This window comes from Bos grunniens, chromosome 29, assembly GCF_055505025.1.
Source record: "Bos grunniens cultivar Pamir isolate PY7600 chromosome 29, Bosgru_T2T1.0, whole genome shotgun sequence".
Taxonomy (NCBI): Eukaryota; Metazoa; Chordata; class Mammalia; order Artiodactyla; family Bovidae; genus Bos; species Bos grunniens.
Genome location: NC_141193.1, coordinates 3726141 through 3745293, shown reverse-complemented (window position 1 = coordinate 3745293; position 19153 = coordinate 3726141). Strand labels below are relative to the sequence as shown.

General features: G+C 47.6%; 1 protein-coding gene and 1 pseudogene across 12 annotated transcripts in view; one reads left to right on the top strand and one right to left on the bottom strand.

The window, feature by feature from the left end:
- Positions 1-4837: 4837 nt before the first annotated feature.
- Positions 4838-6720, bottom strand: LOC147341722 (adenylosuccinate lyase pseudogene; annotated as a pseudogene).
- A 5831-nt stretch (positions 6721-12551) lies between these two features.
- PPFIA1 (PPFI scaffold protein A1) overlaps positions 12552-19153 on the top strand; it is a 77612-nt gene continuing 71010 nt past the window's right edge. For 7 of the 12 annotated variants that reach the window (XM_086383955.1, XM_086383953.1, XM_086383952.1 and 4 more), the window contains exons 1-2: positions 12601-12846; positions 14051-14314. In XM_086383955.1, coding sequence (XP_086240081.1) covers positions 14051-14314 — 264 coding nt within the window. In that variant the 5' untranslated portion in view covers positions 12601-12846. Of the gene's footprint in view, positions 12847-14050; positions 14315-19153 lie in introns of all 12 variants that reach the window. The other 5 variants (XM_086383958.1, XM_086383957.1, XM_086383956.1 and 2 more) reach the window with 1 other exon arrangement.

Genomic DNA, 19153 nt, shown 5'->3' with positions numbered 1-19153 from the left:
ACGTATACCACAGGGAACCACACTCAGTATCTTATAATAACCTATGCTAAGGCTACGCTAAGTCGCTTCAGTCGTGTCCGACTCCGTGCGATCCCATAGACGGCAGCCCACCAGGCTCCGCCATCTCTGGGATCCTCCAGGCAAGAACACTGGAGTGGGTTGCCATTTCCTTCTCCAATGCATGAAAGTGAAAAGTGAAAGTGAAGTCGCTCAGTCGTGTCCGACTCTTAGGGACCCCGTGGACTGCAGCCCACCAGGCTCCTCCATCCATGGGATTCTCCAGGCAAGCGTACCGGAGTGGGGTGCCATTGCCCTCCCCAATACTAACCTATAACGGAAAAGTATATCACTTGGTTGCATACCAGAAACTAATACTACTGTGTAAATCAACTATTCTTCTATTTAAAAAATAAATTGTCAAAAATTTAAAGATAATTCCACAAATATATGATACTTAAAAGATTAATTGCTCTATCTGACAGTCTTGAGCCTTTGTTTCACGACAAATATTCCAGTCGTAATAAAACTTCTTTCGCTTGATCATGTTAGTCAGATATTAAGGAGTCCAAAGCATTCTTCAGGTTGAGCAAGAGAAGAGTACCAGTTGCTGTTTTTATTATGATAAGATATATAGAACATGAAAGTTACCATCTTAACCCTTTCTATGTGTATAACTCAGTGGCATAAATTATATTCACATTGCTGTACAACCATCCCCACCACCCACCTTCAGAACGTTTTCATCTTCCTGGACTGGAAACCTGTCCCCATTAAACACTCGCTCCCCATTCCCAGAGCCCTGTTCTGGGTCCCCACGATTCTACTTTGTCTTTATGGATTTAACTCATCTAAAAGGTGCTTGCTCCTTGGAAGAAAAGCTATGACCAACCTAGACACCATATTAAAAAGCAGAGGCATTACTTTACCAACAAAGGTCCGTCTAGTCAAACCTATGGTTTTCCCAATAGTCATGTATGGATGTGAGAGTTGGACCATAAAGGAGTCTGAATGCTAAAGAATTGATGCTTTTGAACTGTGGTGTTGGAGAAGACTCTTGAGAGTCCCATGGACTACAAGGAGATCAAACCAGTCCATCCTAAAGAAAATCAACCGTGGATATTCATTGGGAGGACTGATGCTGAAGCTAAAGCTCCAATACTTTGGCCACCTGGTGCGAAGAACTGACTCCTTGGAAAAGCCCCCGATTCTGGGAAAGATTGAAGGCAGGAGGAGAAGGGGACGACAGAGGATGAGATGGTTGGATGGCATCACTGACTCAATGGCCATGAGTTTGAGCAAGCTCCGGGAGATGGTGATGGACAGGTAAGCCTGGTGTGCTGCAGTCCATGGGGTTGAAAGGAGTCAGACACGACTGAGTGACTGAACTGATTGACTGACTGAGGGACCTACTGTGTGTGGAATTTTTCCTTTTATACAGGCATATTTCACTTAGCATCATGTCCTCAAAGTTCATTCACAAGGTCATTTTCCCCAGCTTTTTCTCTCTTGAAGTTGATTTCTAATCTCATAGTGTTGTGGTCAGAAAAGATGCTTGATGTGATTTCAGTTTCCTTAAATTTGCTGAGGCTTGCTTTGTGGCCTCCACTGTGGTCTGTCCTGGAGAATATCCCACGTGCACTTGAGAAGAATGTGCATTCTGCTGTTTGGGGATAGAGCACTATAGACATCACTCAAGTCCATCTGGCCTAATGTGTCATTTAAGTCGTCTGGCCTCATTGATTTTCTGTCTGGATGTTCAGCTCACTGATGAAAGTGGGATGTTAAAGAACCCCACTATTATTGTGTCCCTGTTGATTTCTCCTTTTATATCTGTTAATATTTGCCTTATATATTTAGGTGCTCCTGTGTTGGGTATATATCAGATCAGATCAGATCAGATCAGTCGCTCAGTCGTGTCCAACTCTTTGTGACCCCATGAATCGCAGCACACCAGGCCTCCCTGTCCATCACCAACTCCCGGAGTTCGCTCAAACTCACATCCATCGAGTCAGTGATGCCATCCAGCCATCTCATCCTCTGTCATCCCCTTCTCCTCCTGCCCCCAATCCCTCCCAGTATCAGAGTCTTTTCCAATGAGTCAACTCTTCACATGAGGTGGCCAAAGTACTGGAGTTTCAGCTTTAGCATCATTCCTTCCAAAGAAATCCCAGGGCTGATCTCCTTCAGAATGGACTGGTTGGATCTCCTTGCAGTCCAAGGGACTCTCAGGAGTCTTCTCCAACACCACAGTTCAAAAGCATCAATTCTTTGGTGCTCAGCCTTCTTCACAGTCCAACTCTCACATCCATACATGACCACAGGAAAAACCATAGCCTTGACTAGACAAACCTTTGTTGGCAAAGTAATGTCTCTGCTTTTGAATATGCTATCTAGGTTGGTCATAACCTTCCTTCCAAGGAGTAAGCATCTTTTAATTTTATGGCTGCAGTCACCATCTGCAGTGATTTTGGAGCCCTAAAAGATAAAGTCTGACATTGTTTCCACTGTTTCCCCATCTATTTCCCATGAAGTGATGGGACCAGATGCCATGATCTTAGTTTTCTGAATGTTGAGCTTTAAGCCAACTTTTTCACTCTCCACTTTCACTTTCATCAAGAGGATTTTGAGTTCCTCTTCACTTTCTGCCATAAGGGTGGTGTCATCTGCATATCTGAGGTTATTGATATTTCTCCTGGCAATCTTGATTCCAGCTTGTGTTTCTTCCAGTCCAGTGTTTCTCATGATGTACTCTGCATAGAAGTTAAATAAGCAGGCTGACAATATACAGCCTTGACGTACTCCTTTTCGTATTTGGAACCAGTCTGTTGTTCCATGTCCAGTTCTAACTGTTGCTTCCTGACCTGCATACAGATTTCTCAAGAGGCAGGTCAGGTGGTCTGGTATTCCCATCTCTTTCAGAATTTTCCACAGTTTATTGTGATCCACACAGTCAAAGGCTTTGGCATAGTCAATAGAGCAGAAATAGATGTTTTTCTGGAGCTCTCTTGCTTTTTCCATGATTCAGCAGATGTTGGCAATTTGATCTCTGGTTCCTCTGCCTTTTCTAAAACCAGCTTGAACATCAGGAAGTTCACAGTTCACATATTGCTGAAGCCTGGCTTGGAGGATTTTGAGCATTACTTTACTAGCATGTGAGATGAGTACAACTGTGTGGTAGTTTGAGCATTCTTTGGCATTGCCTTTCTTTGGGATTGGAATGAAAACGGACCTTTTCCAGTCCTGTGGCCACTGCTGAGTTTTCCAAATGTGCTGGCATATTGAGTGCAGCACTCTCACAGCATCATCTTCCAGGATTTGGAATAGCTCAACTGGAATTCCATCACCTCCACTAGCTTTGTTTATAGTGATGCTTTCTAAGGCCCACGTGACTTCACATTCCAGGATGTCTGGCTCTAGGTCAGTGATCACACCATCGTGATTATCTGGGTCATGAAGATCTTTTTTGTACAGTTCTTCTGTGTATACTTGCCCTCTCTTCTTAATATCTTCTGCTTCTGTTAGGTCCATACTATTTCTGTCCTTTATCGAGCCCATCTTTGCATGAAATGTTCCCTTGGTATCTCTGATTTTCTTGAAGAGATCTCTAGTCTTTCCCATTCTGTTGTTTTCCTCTATTTCTTTGCATTGATTGCTGAGGAAGGCTTTCTTATCTCTTCTTGCTATTCTTTGGAAGTCTGCACTCAGATGTTTATATCTCTCCTTTTCTCCTTTGCTTTTCACTTCTCTTCTTTTCACAGCTATTTGTAAGGCCTCCCCAGACAGCCATTTTGCTTTTTTGCATTTCTTTTCCATGGGGATGGTCTTGATCCCTGTCTCCTGTACAATGTCACGAACCTCATTCCATAGTTCATCAGGCACCCTATCTATCAGATCTAGGCCCTTAAATCTATTTCTCACTTCCACTGTATAATCATAAGGGATTTAATTTAGGTCATACCTGAATGGTCTAGTGGTTTTCCCTACTTTCTTCAATATATATATTTACAATTATTCTATCTTTTTCTTGGATCGATCCCTTGATTATTATGTAGTGTCCTTCTCTGTCTTTTGTAACAGCCTTTATTTTAAAGCCTATTTTGTCTGATATGAGTATTGCTTCTCCAGCATTCTTTTGATTTCAGTTGTCAATGGAATACCTGTTTCCATCTCCATGAGGTCACTTTTTTAGTGACAAAATTTCATCTGCTTCACAAAACCACAGCTTACAGTGAATGTTCAAACAGTGAGACGTGGTACAAGGTATTATTGGGTGGGACTCAGATCACACGACACTGGGATCCCTGAGAAAGTTTAACAGCCTCACACAGAATCACACGTTAAAATCACCAGTTTAAGGACTTGTTCGTTCATTCCTTAGAACACCACTCACAGCATGTGTGTGAAGTATCCTGTGTGCATAAACTCAATCGTAGTTACTTTCTTCATGAGAACGACTCACCCTGGCAGAGACAGGGCCCTGGGCAGGCGCTTACAATGTGCCACAGCCATAAGCCAGACTGGCTCCGTGGTGGCTGATTCTGGCCCCTGTGCTTCTGACCTGGTTCCCGAATGTCAACCTTATCCTTCAGCTCCACACGAGAGCGCCTCCCGCCCTTGCTTTTTTTTTTTTTTCCTGTGAAAAACAGAGTCCAACTACAATTTATTTCTGCATTGCAAACTCGAGAAATATCAAAGCACCATGGGAAAAAAACCTGCTGTATTAATTTATGGTAGCAATTCTTGAGATAAAATGCGGCACTAGAGTGATAGATTTTATGACTCTGCAGTAAAAGTTAACAGAGCCAACAATGGTTTTTTGTTTAATTCTCTTCCAACTCTACAGACATAATTCTGCCTTCACCTGCATCACACTTTCCCGTGGTTTTCACAGGGGACACACCTCCTCTTCTAAGAATCCCTGTACCTGCCAGGATGCACGGCCAGTGAAAGAGGAGGGGTCCAGTACACGGTCCAGTGGGAGTGGTCTGGACTGAAGTAGGCATCAGCTGGATGTGCTCGGTGAGGTCATTTTCACCCCCTTCCTGCTTGACCACGGCAGCTGCCTGCTGTGAGGACACTCTGATTTTCTCATGGCAAGCCTGGCAGTTACCCCAGGCTTTCACCGTGGCCATAATGATGTTCTCTGTGGCCGTGAAAGGCAGCTCCTGCAGAGCGCACCGCTGGTTACATTGGGATATCCCACCAATCCTTCAGAAATGTTCTGCAACGTATTTAATACAGTATCTGCACTGAGAAGGGCTTCCCTCATAGCTCAGTTGGTAAAGAATCCACCTGCAATGCAGGAAACCCCGGTTTGATTCCTGGGTTGGGATGATCCCCTGGAGAAGGGATAGGCAACCCACCCCAGTATTCTTGGGGTTCTCTTGTGGCTCAGCTGGTAAAGAATCTGCCTGCAATGCGGGAGACCTGGGTTCGATCCCTGGGTTGGGAAGATCCCCTGGAGAAGAGACTGGCTACTCACTCCAGTACTCTTACCTGGAGAATCCCAGGGACAGAGAAGCCTGGTGGGCTGTAGTCCGTGGGGTCACAAAGAGTCGGACACGACTGAGCAACTTTCACTTTCTGCAGTGAGTAATGCCTCAGCCAAACAGATTCATCAGTGGGCACTGTCACCGAGTGTGCGTTCAAACTACTGCACGGATGCTGTCTGCAGGGGGTCCATGACAAGGGTCATCAGGTGACGGGCCAGGCTGTGGCACTGCTCTGAGCGTGGAAGGTTCCGCTGGTAGGTGTTGCACTTGAGCCGATCTGCTGTTTTTCAAAGGGTTCCTCCAACTCCTTGCGGTTTGCCAGGAGTCATATGTCGGTACAAATCCTGTGCACGATGCCCCCAAGCGAGTCAGTACAGAGAGCACCTCAGCGTCTACTTTTCGTGAATAGGTCTGCCCTGTGATGATGAAAGCCCTCTTAAATCTTGCCTTTTCTGTCACCATCTTGTCAAGCTGCTCTCCCTTTTGATCATCTCCCTCGGAGAGCTGCAGGAAGCTGGCCTGGATGCCGGTGGCGCCCTTCGTGCCTTGGAAGCACAGCTCATCCCAGACACACGTCAGGTTCTGGAGATCCATGCCCAGATCCTGAATCCAGAGACAGCAACATTTCCCAACTGTGGTCAGCTGGGCAGACTGGAAACATGTGAAACCTAAAGTGGGAAGGTCGGCTGACTTGGCAAAGTCAGCAAGCTGAGAGATCACCCTGGCAAGCTTTGGCAAAAGCAGGTCAAATGCATTTCTAAGAACAATCAGGTCTGTATTGTCTCCCACATAGCAGGAGGTGGCGCCAGGACGGATAATGCCAGCGGCTTTGGGGCAGCAGTGGCACATGTGTGCACGTGTGCCTTCACAGCGTGTGGAACGGCTTCTCCTCAGCTGCCATCTTGAAGTCGGGGCTGTCCAGGTTCGATTTCACCTCCTGGATTTGTTCCTCTGTGTTAGGCAAACCCAGTGTCTGCCTGGCCTCCACCAGCCACAACCAGAGCTGCTGCCAGGTCTGAAGTTTGTACCTGTTACTAAACACGAAGCACATCTCTGGGCTGGAATAACAGGAGGCAAGCAGCGAGCGGTAGCTGCCGTGCCTGCAAGCTGCCTCCCGCCCGCCACGGTCGCCCCTCTGCCGCCATCCCAAACTCTGCACCCCGCTGGAACTGCCTGCCCTTGCTTTTGACCTGATCAGTGAATTCCTTCCGACCAGTAACCTCTTCATGTCGACTGTTCGATGCTCCAAAGAGAATGCTTTTCCCTTTGTCTCCATGTATTGACTGTTTTTTCACACTATTCTGGCATTGGCTAAAATGTAACCTTCCTGAGAAATTGTGGGAAGGAATTCCTGCCTGGAAACCCAATGGGCAGTGTCTCCCTCTGTGGCCTCAGGAAGCTGCCACAGCTTCCGGTCATGTGTTCTGAAGGTCAGGGAGCAGACAGGAAGAAGAATCACGAGACTTTCTCCCCACACTGTTCTCCTGACAGACAGGAAGAAGAAGTGAAGTGAAAGTTGCTCAGTCGTGTCCGACTCTGCGACCCCATGGACTACAGCACACCAGGCTTCCCTGTCCTTCACTATCTCCCTCAGTTTGTTCAAACCCATGTCCATTAAGTTGCTGGTGCCATCCAAACATCTCACCCTCTGTCGCCCCCTCCTCTTACCGCCTTCAATCTTTCCCAGCATCAGGGTCTTTTTCAGTAAGTCAGCTCTTCACATCAGGTGGCCAAAGTATTGGAGCTTCATCTTCAGCATCAGTCCCTCCAATGAATATTCAGGACTGATTTCCTTTAGGATGGACTGGTTTGATCTTCTTGCAGTCCAAGGGACTCTCAAGAGTCTTCTCCAACACAGTTCAAAACCATCAATTCTTCAGCATTCAGCCTCCTTTATGGTCCAGCTCTCACATCCATACCTGACTACTGGAAAAACCATAGCGTTGACTAGATGGACCTTTGCTGGCAAAGTGATGTTTCTGCTTTTTAATATGCTGAGGTCTGTCATAGCTTTTCTTCCAGGAAGCAAGCATCTTCTAATTTCATGGCTGCAGTCACCGTCTACAGTGACTTTGGAGCCCAAGAAAATAAAGTCTGTCACTGTTTTCATTTTCTCCTCATCTATTTGCTGTGAATAATAGCAACCGCCCTATCCAACTTGCATAACCCTCAAAGCCGCCCTATGAGGTGGCTCTATCATCTTCACTTTAGGGATGAGGAAATCGGGGCCCAGAGATGTCAAGCAATTTGTCTAAGAATGCACAGCCATGGCACAAAAAAAGCAGAGCCAAGACTTGAACTAGTCCACCGGGCTCCGGAGCCTACATTTGTAACTACTGTGCAAAAGTGACTTTCAAAGAGCAGCCTGACGACGTGCCTGGGCAGGGAGCCAGTGGGACCGCCAGTCACCTCTCGTCTCCACCCACGAGTCTCACAATGTCCCACTGTAATTATTCCTGTCTACAGATGGAGAGACTGAGGCTGAGCATGGCTATGGACCTCACCCAGGGTTAAGGTAGAGGTCAGTGCTGGCGCCCCAGCTGAGCCCTCGGAGAGTCTGAACTACCTGCCTGTACCGTTCTTCCTCCAATTGCTGGGTGTTTTTATTGGATCGGCTCTATCGGAAGCACATAATGAAGTTGTCAAGAGAAGCAAGTTGCAAGGAGTTTATGACTTGCTTTTAAAATATAATTACACAGATGCAAGAAACAGAAGCCTTCATGCTTGTGTGGGAGCCCTGAGATCCTCGAGGAGCTAGTGCCTCCCTGTGAGTGGCACTGCTGGGGCGATGGAGACCAGGATGGGAGAGGCTCACAGACCCTCCGTGGGCGCCAGACTTAGTGCCTTGGTGGCCCTGCACTGGTCTAGGGATTTTGTCCCCAGTTTTGGGGGCCTGGGGACTCTTTCTGATATAGCATCACAATAACTGGCTTTAGACTCAGTTTGGGGTTAGCCCCAGCTTGTACTGAATCATGAACTGCGGGCACTGGGCGGGTAATCTGGTACTTCCATGTCCCAGCATTCATCTCCGTGAAAGGAAGGAGGATACATTGGGGAGGATTCAGTGAGGTTCTATAAGTAAGGGGATCCCTGTAAATGCTCTGCACAGGGGATTTTCTCCTTCAGGCTCTTGGGGATGAATGTGCACTGACCAAGCTCCCGACAGGCTCAGCCGTGGACCAGAACTGCAGCTAACTGGTTGACTGTGGGAAACAGAGTTGCCATGGAAACAGCAACATGCAGGCCTGTGATCTTCCCTGCCTAGTGGCCACTGGGACCTCAGTTTCCTCATGTGTGTAGTGGGAAGGCTACAGGAGCAGCCACGTGGGAAATGACTTTCAGAGCTAAATAGACAAACAGAGTCTTCTTTTTCTTTCTCCTTGTTTGCCAGCCATCCCCACCCCCCATTCCCACCCCACTGGCAGGGATACATGGGAAAGCCAAATAGGGTTGGCTCTAATGGTTAAAGTCATGGAGCTAGTGAAGCCCAGGGCCCCCGCCTCCTCTGCAGGGGACAGGATTACTGGGACAGCACTGAGACCCACTGATAAAATGCTTAGTCCTTGGCGGTCCCTTCAAGAGACCATTCCCTCTCACAAGCATACTGGCTAGATCAGCAGTTAAGCCCCCAGTTCAATCAAGGTTCCAGTCCCAGCTCTTCTCAAATTAGGTGGGTGCTGCTGGGCAAATGCTTTTTGCATCTCTGAGCTTCAGCTCCTTCCTCTTGAATGGAGAGCCACAGCCTCCACCACCTGCCCTCAGCTCAGACCTACGCTCCCCTACCCTTCCAGCAGCATTGCCTACCACCATTCAGTGGGGCTTGCCTACCACCATTCAGTGGGGCTTGCCTACCACCATTCAGTGGGGCTTCCCTAGTAGTTCAGTTGGTAAAGCATCTGCCTGCAATGCAGGAGCCCCAGGTTCAATCCCTGGGTCGGGAAGATCCCCTAGAGAAGGAAATGGCAGCCCACTCCAGATTCTTGCTTGCAGAATTCCATGGAGAGAGGAGCCTGGTGGGCTACAGTCCATGGGGTCGCAAAGAGTCAGACACGACTGAGCAACTAACACACACACACACACACACATACACACACACACACATGATTCATTAGGTTGCTTTGCATATTCTAATAGACTTGGGATGCACTCAGATCTCTGTGACTGAGGCCAGGCCACACACTCATCTCACAGGAACCCTCCTCCTGAGCCCCTTACATTTCTAGACAGGGGAGGTGGCCCAGGCCACGCTCAAAGCAGACATCTACATCATCTGGAGAGTCAAGCTGGCAGGCACATTTGTGAAAACACACCTCTGGCCACAGTAAAAAAAAAAAAAAATTCTCCACACCTGTACCCCCAATATTTTATTGACTTTTAATAGAAGAATTGGAGAGAAAACATTTTCCATGTTCTTTGTTTTCCTGATTGAGCCTCTGAAATATTTTTCAGGTAGATACTTCTGGGAAAGAGTTTAGTTGAGTGATATAAATTACTACATTGAAATGTCATCTGAGCTTCCTGAAAGCAATTTTCCATGGTTTGTTCTTGCCTAGGTTTTATTAAAGTAACATTGGTGGGGGGTTTTCCACAAATGATAAAAAAGGATGTACATTCATGATAAAGTATCTGGATAGTACAAAGAAGAAAGTGAAAACTACCCACAGTTCCCCTCAAAGACAAGCACTGCCAACAGGCTGATGTTAACTCTTTCCAGGAGTATCTATGTACGGGCACATATAGAGAAACATAAAAGAACTGGATACAGCAAAAGTGTTTTCATATATGGACATATGTTTCCTTTTATAAACTCCAGACTAAAATTGAATTTTAGTTTTCCAAAATATTTCATCTCATGTAAAACTCATTTTACTAAAATTTTATCAGTTTGATTAATAATATTTAGAATTTTCCAGAGACAACAAATTTTACATAATACATACTTTATCTAAACACAAACTGTTTTTTTTTTTTTTTTAATACGGGCTCACACTGTATATTCTCGTGTGTAACTTGTTATTTTTTTTAAAAGCTTTTTACCATTTAAAAAATTAGGGCATAAATAACATATTAATGTACAGTTCTGGGGACTTCCCTGGTGGACCACTAAGACCAGATGCAGCCAAATAAATAAATAATAAAGTAAAAATAAAATATCTAGAAAATGTACAGTTGTACGAGATTTGATCAGCACATGTAGTCATGTAATTACCATTACAATCAAGACAAGGAATTTTGCCTGTCATTTGCTGGTCATTGGAGGTTGTTTACAATTTTCGTCTTACTGATTTGGCAATCTGAGGGAATGAAATGAATGAATGAAAGCAAGTGAAATCTGGGATTCTCATTTTCCTGCTGCTCTACCAAATGGGCTGGGCTTCTCCCTTCTCTGCTTGGAAAACTGCACGTCCTGAGACCCAGCCCAGATGTTCCCTCCGTGAAGCCCCTGTGATGCCAGATGGAAAGTTGGTTCCCCCTCTTCTGTGTTCCCAGGACACCCAGTCACGCACTCTACAGGACCGGCATTGTGATGGTCGGTTTCTCGCCCCCGCTCCAGGCTGTGAGCTGGGCGAAAGTTGAAGTCTTTGTCAGTCTCCTGTTCCCCACATCTAGGCCATGCCTGGTTCAAGTGCTCTGTAAATGTTCATGAAATGAGTGAACATTTCACCCTGTGGACAATTTCAGTATTGTGCTGATTTCTTAGGATGCAGGTACCTTCTGAGCATAGCTGCAATATGAATTAAGCTGATAACTTGGGGAGAGCTGGATCTTTACCTCTGTTCCAGACCCAGGATCAGGGGTGCAAATTCATATTTATATGGAGTCATTCAAATATTTATTGAATGAACAAATACATGAATGAAAGGTGTGGTCCTGGGTCTCTTAGCACCTGTTCTTGATAAGCTCACAACCGGGACTCAAGGAACCCACCCTGGAAGACTTCACACTTCCCCTCTCCCGCGCCCTTCCCCCCATGCAGCCTTTTCTTAACTGGGTACCCTGGTGGCTTAGACTTAGCCAAACAGTGGTCAGCATCACTTGGCAACAATGCCCAGACACTTCAGCTTGTGATCCAGGAGACAGACCTTGAGTGGCGAGCACCTGCTTTAATTTTTTTAAAGTACACTTATTAATATCTGTATCTGCAAGGTCTAGCACAGGACTTGGTGCATAGAAGGCATTTTTAAACGTTTGAGCAAGGATGACATATGGATATGAAAAGGATAACAATGTTTGAGAAAGATAAAAATGCCCGTCATTCGCTGAGTACTTCCCGAGTCAGGGTCCTGACTAGGTGGCTCCCTACAAATTCCGTTTCTTAGAACAGCCCTGGGATGGGTCTGTATCATTCATTCCCCCATCTTGCAGGTGGGCTCCCCCGTTGCTCAGGCCCACACTGCGGGGAGAAGCGTCTGCTGGAAGTTGAAGCTGCAGCGTCTGGCTCCAAAGTTTGCCTTCTCGGCGTAGCGCCCAGGACCGTCCACATCACACTGCCACCTCTGTCTCCCCGGGTGCTGCAGGTGAAGCTCGGTCTTGCGTTGAGACCGCGTCCTTCCGAGTCGTGTTTAAGGATGGGTTCCTGGGAGGCTCCGGAGGCCTGTCCGCAGGCTGCGAGCAGGTGACGCGCAGCGGGGCGCGCTCTACCGTCAGGTGTGTATGCAGCGGTGACCTTCGGGAACTGTCCGGCTCAGAACCTGACGCCAGTGGACGCTCGATGTCGACCTTTGGTGAAACCCCGCGACTGTCAGCGGAGATCTGGAGACAGCCCCAGGCGGAAGATGCTGCCCGGGACGCTGCACAGACCCGGGACCCGGGAGCCCAGAGTCTCGGCTCCGCAGCGGCGCACCCACCTGGGCGGGGCTCGGGCGGGGCTAGACATCGGCCCACCCACCTGGGCGGGGTTTGAGGGCGGGGCTCGGAGTGGGGCTTGGGGAGGGGTCTGGGGGCGGGGATTTGGGCGTGGCTCCGGTCGGACCCAGCCAATCTGAGCCCGAGAGGCCAGCCCGCCCCACTGAGGAGGCGATGGCACTTGCGCACTCGGCGCCCCCGCGCGCCTCTCCAGGGCTGGGGGACGGGGCGGGGCGTGCTGGCGGCGCTCGGCGCTGACGCTGCGCCGACGCGCCCGACGTCGGGCACGTTGACGCCGGCGACGCGCCGCCGGGCCCGCTCCTCCTGCGCTCCGCCAGTGTCCGGCCGCGGGCCGGCCTCAGTGACTGGGGGCGGCGGGCCCGGGGACGCGGGGCCGCGGGGCGCGGGGCGGGCGGCGGGCGGCGGGCTGCCTTCGTCGGGCCCGGAGCTCGCCTGGAGCGAGCAGCCGCCCGCGGAGCGTCCTCGCCCGCTCCCGCCGGCGAGCAAGGTAAGGCAGCGGGGCACCGAGGCAGGGTCGGGGCGGAGCGGGGCCCCGGGCGGCGCACGGCTGCTTAGTGTCAGCGCCCCCGGGAGCGGGGAGCGCGGCCCGGGGGGACCCCCGGCGGACGGACTCGCGGGGCCGAGCGGCCCCCCCGCCAACACCTCCCTGACCCCAGCGCCAGGTGACCCAGCGCTGGGCGCGGGGACGAGGACTCGGGGCCGCAGGAAGCCGCGGGCCAGGCCGGCCTCCGTGGAGTCCGGTCCCCTGCGCCCTGGGGTCCCCGCTGCTGTCGCACCGGGGCGCGGGTGCGAGCCGGCTAGAAGCGTCGTTCTCGTCGGGTGCGCGGTGCGCGGCCCTGGGCACCTCCGTCCCGGGGGTCCGCCGAGCCCGGAGCACCGCCCCTCGCCCCGTCATTACATTTGAGACAGAGGAGCCTCTCGTAGTCTCACCCGTCACTTTTCGACCCTTCCTATCCATCCATTTCCACCCGCTGTATTTCCATTGTGGAATATTTTTTGGGGGGGAGTGGGGTGGGGGGGGGGGAGGCTGTGAACTTACATAAGTGAGGTTGACTGACCAACCACCGCAGTCTTTGCAAATGCACGTCTCACAGTCCTTAACGAGCCTAGTTCCCGTTTAGCGCTCACCAAATCCAGCCCAAGAATTCGGGGAGCTAGTCAGTCCTTCCCCGGAGCTGACTGTACACATTCCTGTAAGATGCCTGATGGGTTTTGTACTTGTCAGTTTTACTGACTGTATGCTCCTTCTGTGCTTTTTCCTGAAACACGATTGGGTGGCACGTGTTTTGACTTTCTCTCTCCCTCGCCCTCCCCCCCCCCCACCGGGAAATAAGAAAGGAGGAAAAAAAAAAGGGTTACAGAAGCAGACTTGTTTTTCAACAATCAGAAAGTACGGCTTTGCAAACAGAATGCCACAGGGTTTGTCCTTCATGTGAGGGGTAGTCTGTGTGGTCTTTACCCCTTCACTGATTGTGGTCAGTAGTCATGTTCTCGTGTTGGGTGTGCCTTGCACTTCGGATAGGCCTGTGTGTCTTTTCCCTGACTACTTCTCTCTACAGAGCCTAACAGTCAGATCTGGAAATAGCAAGGCCCCTCATTTATCAGCTCCAGATAGCTAGAAAGTTGCAGCTTTGTAGAAGCCTTTATTTAGAAGCGCCTGATGACGGTGGTCCGGGTCTCTTTTTTTCAAGATGATGTGCGAGGTGATGCCGACCATCAGTGAAGCAGAAGGCCCCCCGGGAGGAAGTGGGAGCCAAGGGTCCAGCTCCCCTTCGCAGCCAGATGCGGATTCACATTTTGAACAGTTGATGGTCTCTATGCTGGAAGAGAGGGACCGTCTTCTCGACACGCTGAGAGAGACCCAAGAAACGCTGGCATTAACCCAGGGGAAACTGCACGAGGTTGGTCACGAAAGAGATTCCTTGCAGAGGCAGCTCAATACTGCGCTTCCACAGGTATGGCTGACCTTCCCCTGCAGGTTTTTGTCTAAACGCTTTTTTGAGGGGATGCTGCTATTTTAGATGTGTATTTTGCCATCATCACTTGCGCAATGGTGGTTCTGTTAGTTGTAAGTCACATACAGATAAAGTTCCTGAGGGATTGAACTTCTTAGCTAGAGCAAACTGTGGTGCACTGTCAAGTCCTGTGAAGACACCTTATCGGTCCTGTTCATCTCTTGGGGGGGGGTGCAGCAGAAGGAGCTGCCTAGATTTGCAGGAGAGCTGCAGAGTTTTGGAAAAAAGGGCCACCAAGTAACCAGTTTCTGTGGTGCCTTCAGCTTTGTTGCCGTAAGCCTTTCCCCTCCTAATCGTGTGACTCCGTGGGTTGCATCACGTATTTCCAGTTTCCTAATGCAGCGTCCTGGACAAAAGGAATGGCTCTCCCAGGAAGAGAATGTTTACAGTCTGCCTTTCCCAGCAGCCCCGTGCTTTGTAAGTCAGGTTGTCTCAGGGGATAGAAGACTGAAGATGGGCTCCTTCAGCACTTTCTCTTTAGCAGCTGAAGGTTATAAAGCTCACGGTCACAACAAGGTTTTCATCTAAGGGCGTTGCGTTTGCAGCCGTGTGTCCAGGCCTTTTCTTGTGGCTCTGAGGATCTAATGATGAGTGCAGGGAGGTGTCAGCTGAAGACTGCGCTGGGCGGCGCAGAGTGTAGTGGGAGACGCCAAGGTTCCTTGGGTATTTATGGCTGCGGAGGTGCTGTTTGCCGTACTCAGAATAGGCGCCTTTATGGTGCTGTCAGATAGACCTGAATAAGCGTGCATGCATTCTCTCATGACGGGTCTGCAGTGGTAAATTAGTAAATGAATAATTACTAGCCTTAATGCATTTCTTGGCTTTCGTCAAGTCTCCTGAAAGATTGATAAGCCAAACATTTGGATTTCCTCTTTAGCAACAGGAATTTGACGTCAGTGCTATAACGTTCCTTCTCTGTCCGATGTGAGAATCGTGGAAGTTTTTTCCCGTTTGAGTCTTGTAAATTACCAGGCTTGTTTGGGTCCAATTTTGTCGCCAGTACCACTGTCTCCAGGAGATGGTGAAGGACTGTGTGCTGCAGCCCACGGGGTCACAGAGAGCTGGACACGACTTAGACTGAACAGCCACCGGCACCACCGCAGCTTGGAAGGGTTGCCCAAGTTGTGCTTCACTGGGGTCTCATCGTATTTGTAAATCTGTTCAGTACTTGGGCGTTTTTCTTTTGTTCTTTCATAATCGTATTTGTCTCATTGTAATTTGAGGTGCAGCCGCGGACATGTAGTTTTTGGAAGGATAAGCACAGGGACGAAGCAGGGAAGGGCCGGGAGTCTTGTCGAGTGCAGTCTCGTGCGGTGGAGGTTGTCACCAGCAGTGGGACAGCGCTCAGTGCTTTGTTTCCAGCTGCTGCTCCGTGGTGTAGCCTGGAAATGCCTTGTTGAGTGAAGAATGCGATGATGTCACCGCTCACCTACTGAGCGCCTGAGTGCAGCGTTTTAGAAACACGGGAACCAGCGAGTCAGCCTTCCTTGGATCCTTCCCTTTCTTGGCATCTGTGGTCTGTTTGGTGGCTAATTGTGTGATCAGGTAGGCGTATGAATAATCCTGCCAGATATGTGGGAAGTAACAATGTACTTAAAAAAACTTTACTGTAACAGAACATAGGTCAGAAAAATTCACACGTCATAAATGTACATTGCAGTGAAGTTTTCACCCTGTGAACACACTCTTATAATTACTGCCCAGACCAAGAAAAGAACATTCTCAGGCTTCCCAGGAGCCCCTCCCACCCGCTCCCAGCATCTCTCCCAGAGCTAACTGTAGTCTTTTCATCATTGATTAATTTGACATGTTCTTGACTTGGTGCAAATGAAAGTAATATGTGTATTTTATTTCTTGATTCTTTCGTTCAGCATTATTTTTGCGAGCTCTGTCCATGTAGGTTGGTTGGTTCTCGCCTGCTATGTAACCCAGTGAATGAATGTACACAGGGCTTCCCAGATGGCTCGGTGGTAGAGAACCCACCTGCCAATCCAGGAGTCGCAGGTTTGACCCCTAGGTCGGGAAAGTTTCCTGGAGTAGGGAATGGCAACCCACTCCAGTATTCTTGCCTGGAAAATTCCATGGACAGAGGAGCCTGGTGGGCTGTGTAGTCCATGGGGTTGCGGAGAGCTGGACGTGACTGAGCGACTGAGCACACTTGAATGTACCGTCGTTTATTCTTTCTGTTGTTCATGGGGATCTGAGTTGTTTCTAGGTTTTACAAATGCTGCCCTGAATGTTCTTCTTGCTTTCTGGTGCGGATGTGCATGCATCTCTGTGGGGTGTGTTCAAAGGCGTAGCACTGCCAGGGGATGGAGTGTGTTCGGCCCTAGGTGGTGACCATGACGGTCGTCCTGCCCCCGCCCCGAGTGTGAGCCTCCGGGGCTTGTGCCCCTTGCTGTCCTGGGCTCTGGTTGTAGCTGGCTGGGGGTGCTGAGCAGTGGCAGCCCCGTGGGGTGGGGTCTTGCTAGTCCCTGTCCGTCCCTGCCCCACCCACCCCCAAGCAGAGCCACTGCTTCTCTCTGGGCGTTTGGTGCCATTGGAAAACCTTTTTTGATGAAGTAATTGTCTTTTGCCCATTTTTCAGTTGGATTGTCTGTCTAGTTTCTTATTGAATTTAGGAGTTCTTTTTATATCCTCTGAGTACACGTATGTATGGCAGGTTTTTTTTTTTTTTTTACTTTCTTGAGTGTGTCTGCCTTTACTCTCTCTGAGTGGTGTCCTTTAAAAAATACAATGTCTTACTTTAACGTATCCCAGGTGACCAGTCTTTTCAGTAATCTTTAATGCACTTGTGGCCATTGAGAGATATTAACAAGAAGCCGCATGAAGAGACTATCTTGTAAAAGCTTTATTGTTTATCTTTTACAGTTGGATCTGTAATCCATCTGAAGTTGGCTTTGTTTGTGGTGTGAGACAGGGGCCTTGATTCCTTTTTCCTCTTTTGAGGAATGGGTATCCAGGTGTAACTTTTTTTTAACTATCCTTTCCCCAGTGTCATCTCTGCTGTAAACCAAGTGACTGTAAACGTGTGGGTCTGTCTGGACTCCCCTGTACTTCTCTGATCTTGTTGTCTTTTTCGCACAAATGCCACACTGCCTAAATGACCTTTGATTGAGTTGGTATCAGATATGGTAATTTATATCCTACAGCTGAGTCCTTAATCAGTATTACCTTGGCTAATCTTGACCCTTTGCATTTTCAGAAAAGTTTTAGAACCCACTTGGCCGTCTTTCCCCAGAAAATGCTGGGATTTTAATTAAGGTTGAATTTAATTTGTTGACCAGTGAGGGGAGAAGTGACATCTTTTTAATATTGTTCTTGTAATCCTTGAACACAATGTGTATAGCTCTCCAGTTTTTAGATCTTCTTTTATAGTTTGCTGTGTGTCTTGTACATGTTTGATTAGATATGATATTTTCAATGCCATTATAAATCACTAATATGTAGAGATAGAATTGATTTTTCTATATTCACTTGCTGAATCCATTTATTTCAAATAATTCTTGTATTTTTTTATGTATACACGATTATGTCTGCAAATAAGTGCTTTGTTTTCCCTCTTTCCAACTGTGATAACCCTTTTCTTTTTCTTGCCTTATTGTACTGACTAGGATTTCCAGCATAGTGGTGAACAGAAGTAGTGAGAATAAGTATCCTTGTCTCTTTCCCATTATCAGAGGAAAAGCTTTCAGTATTTCACCATCACGTGTGATATTAGCTTTTTTGTAGATATTTTTATCAAAATATGTAAATTCTCCTGTTAATTTGATAAGAGTTTTTTCTTAGTCATGAACTAAAATTGTTACATTAAATTTTCTTAAGTTTATTTTCTGCAGATTTTGAAACAGGTGATTTTTCTTTTATGTGGTGATTTAACTTTTAAAAAATTTTGTGATTCTAAAACAATCCCAACCTGATCTCGATGTATTCTCCTTTTGTTGGGCTTTATTTGTTAGTGTTTTATTTAGGATTATTTCGTCTGTACTCAGAGTCTGTAATTTTTCTTTCTTGTACTTCTTTTCCTTGTTGGTTTTAGTATCTAGGTTATGCTAGTCCTTATAAAACAAGGTGGAGAGTGTTCCTTGTTTACCTCCAGAGTTCTGTGAGATTGCTGTTTTCTTTCCTAGATTTTTGGAAGAATTGATTGGCAAAGCCAGTTGGTTTCATTGTCAGGAGGCTTTTAATTTCAGATTTAATTTTTTTCATGCAATTCAAATTTTCTGACTTTGTGTGTCTTCTTGGGTCTATTTAGGTAAAGCATTTCCCCCCTGCTAGGAATTTATTGAGGCCAGCAGACTCCCCAGTTAGTAAGTGTCCTGTGGTTCAGAATATCTTTCTTATCTGCAAGATGTGTTATCTCTGCTTTTAAAAATCCCCGATGCTGGTGATTTGCGCTTTGTCTCTTTTTCTTAATCAATCTAGTTTATCAGTTCTTTGGAAGAGCCAGCTTTTGGCTCTGTTTTTTAAAAACTTCATATTTGTTTTCTGTTTCCATATTTTCTGCTCCTTTTTCTTTCATCTGCCTTGTGTTTCGTTTGCTATTCTTTTTTTCTGGTTTCTTGAGATAGAGGGTTAACTGATTTTTAGCCTTCCTTCTTTTCCAGTATTTGTGTTTAAGGCTTTAAGTTACTCTCTAAACACAGTTCACTGCATCCCACAAATTTGAATAAGCCAAATTTCCATTATCTTTTATGTAAAAGTGTTTTCTAATTTTCGTTGTGTGTTTTAAAGTTATTATTCATGAAGTTCTTAAAGAAGTATGTCATTCAACTTCCC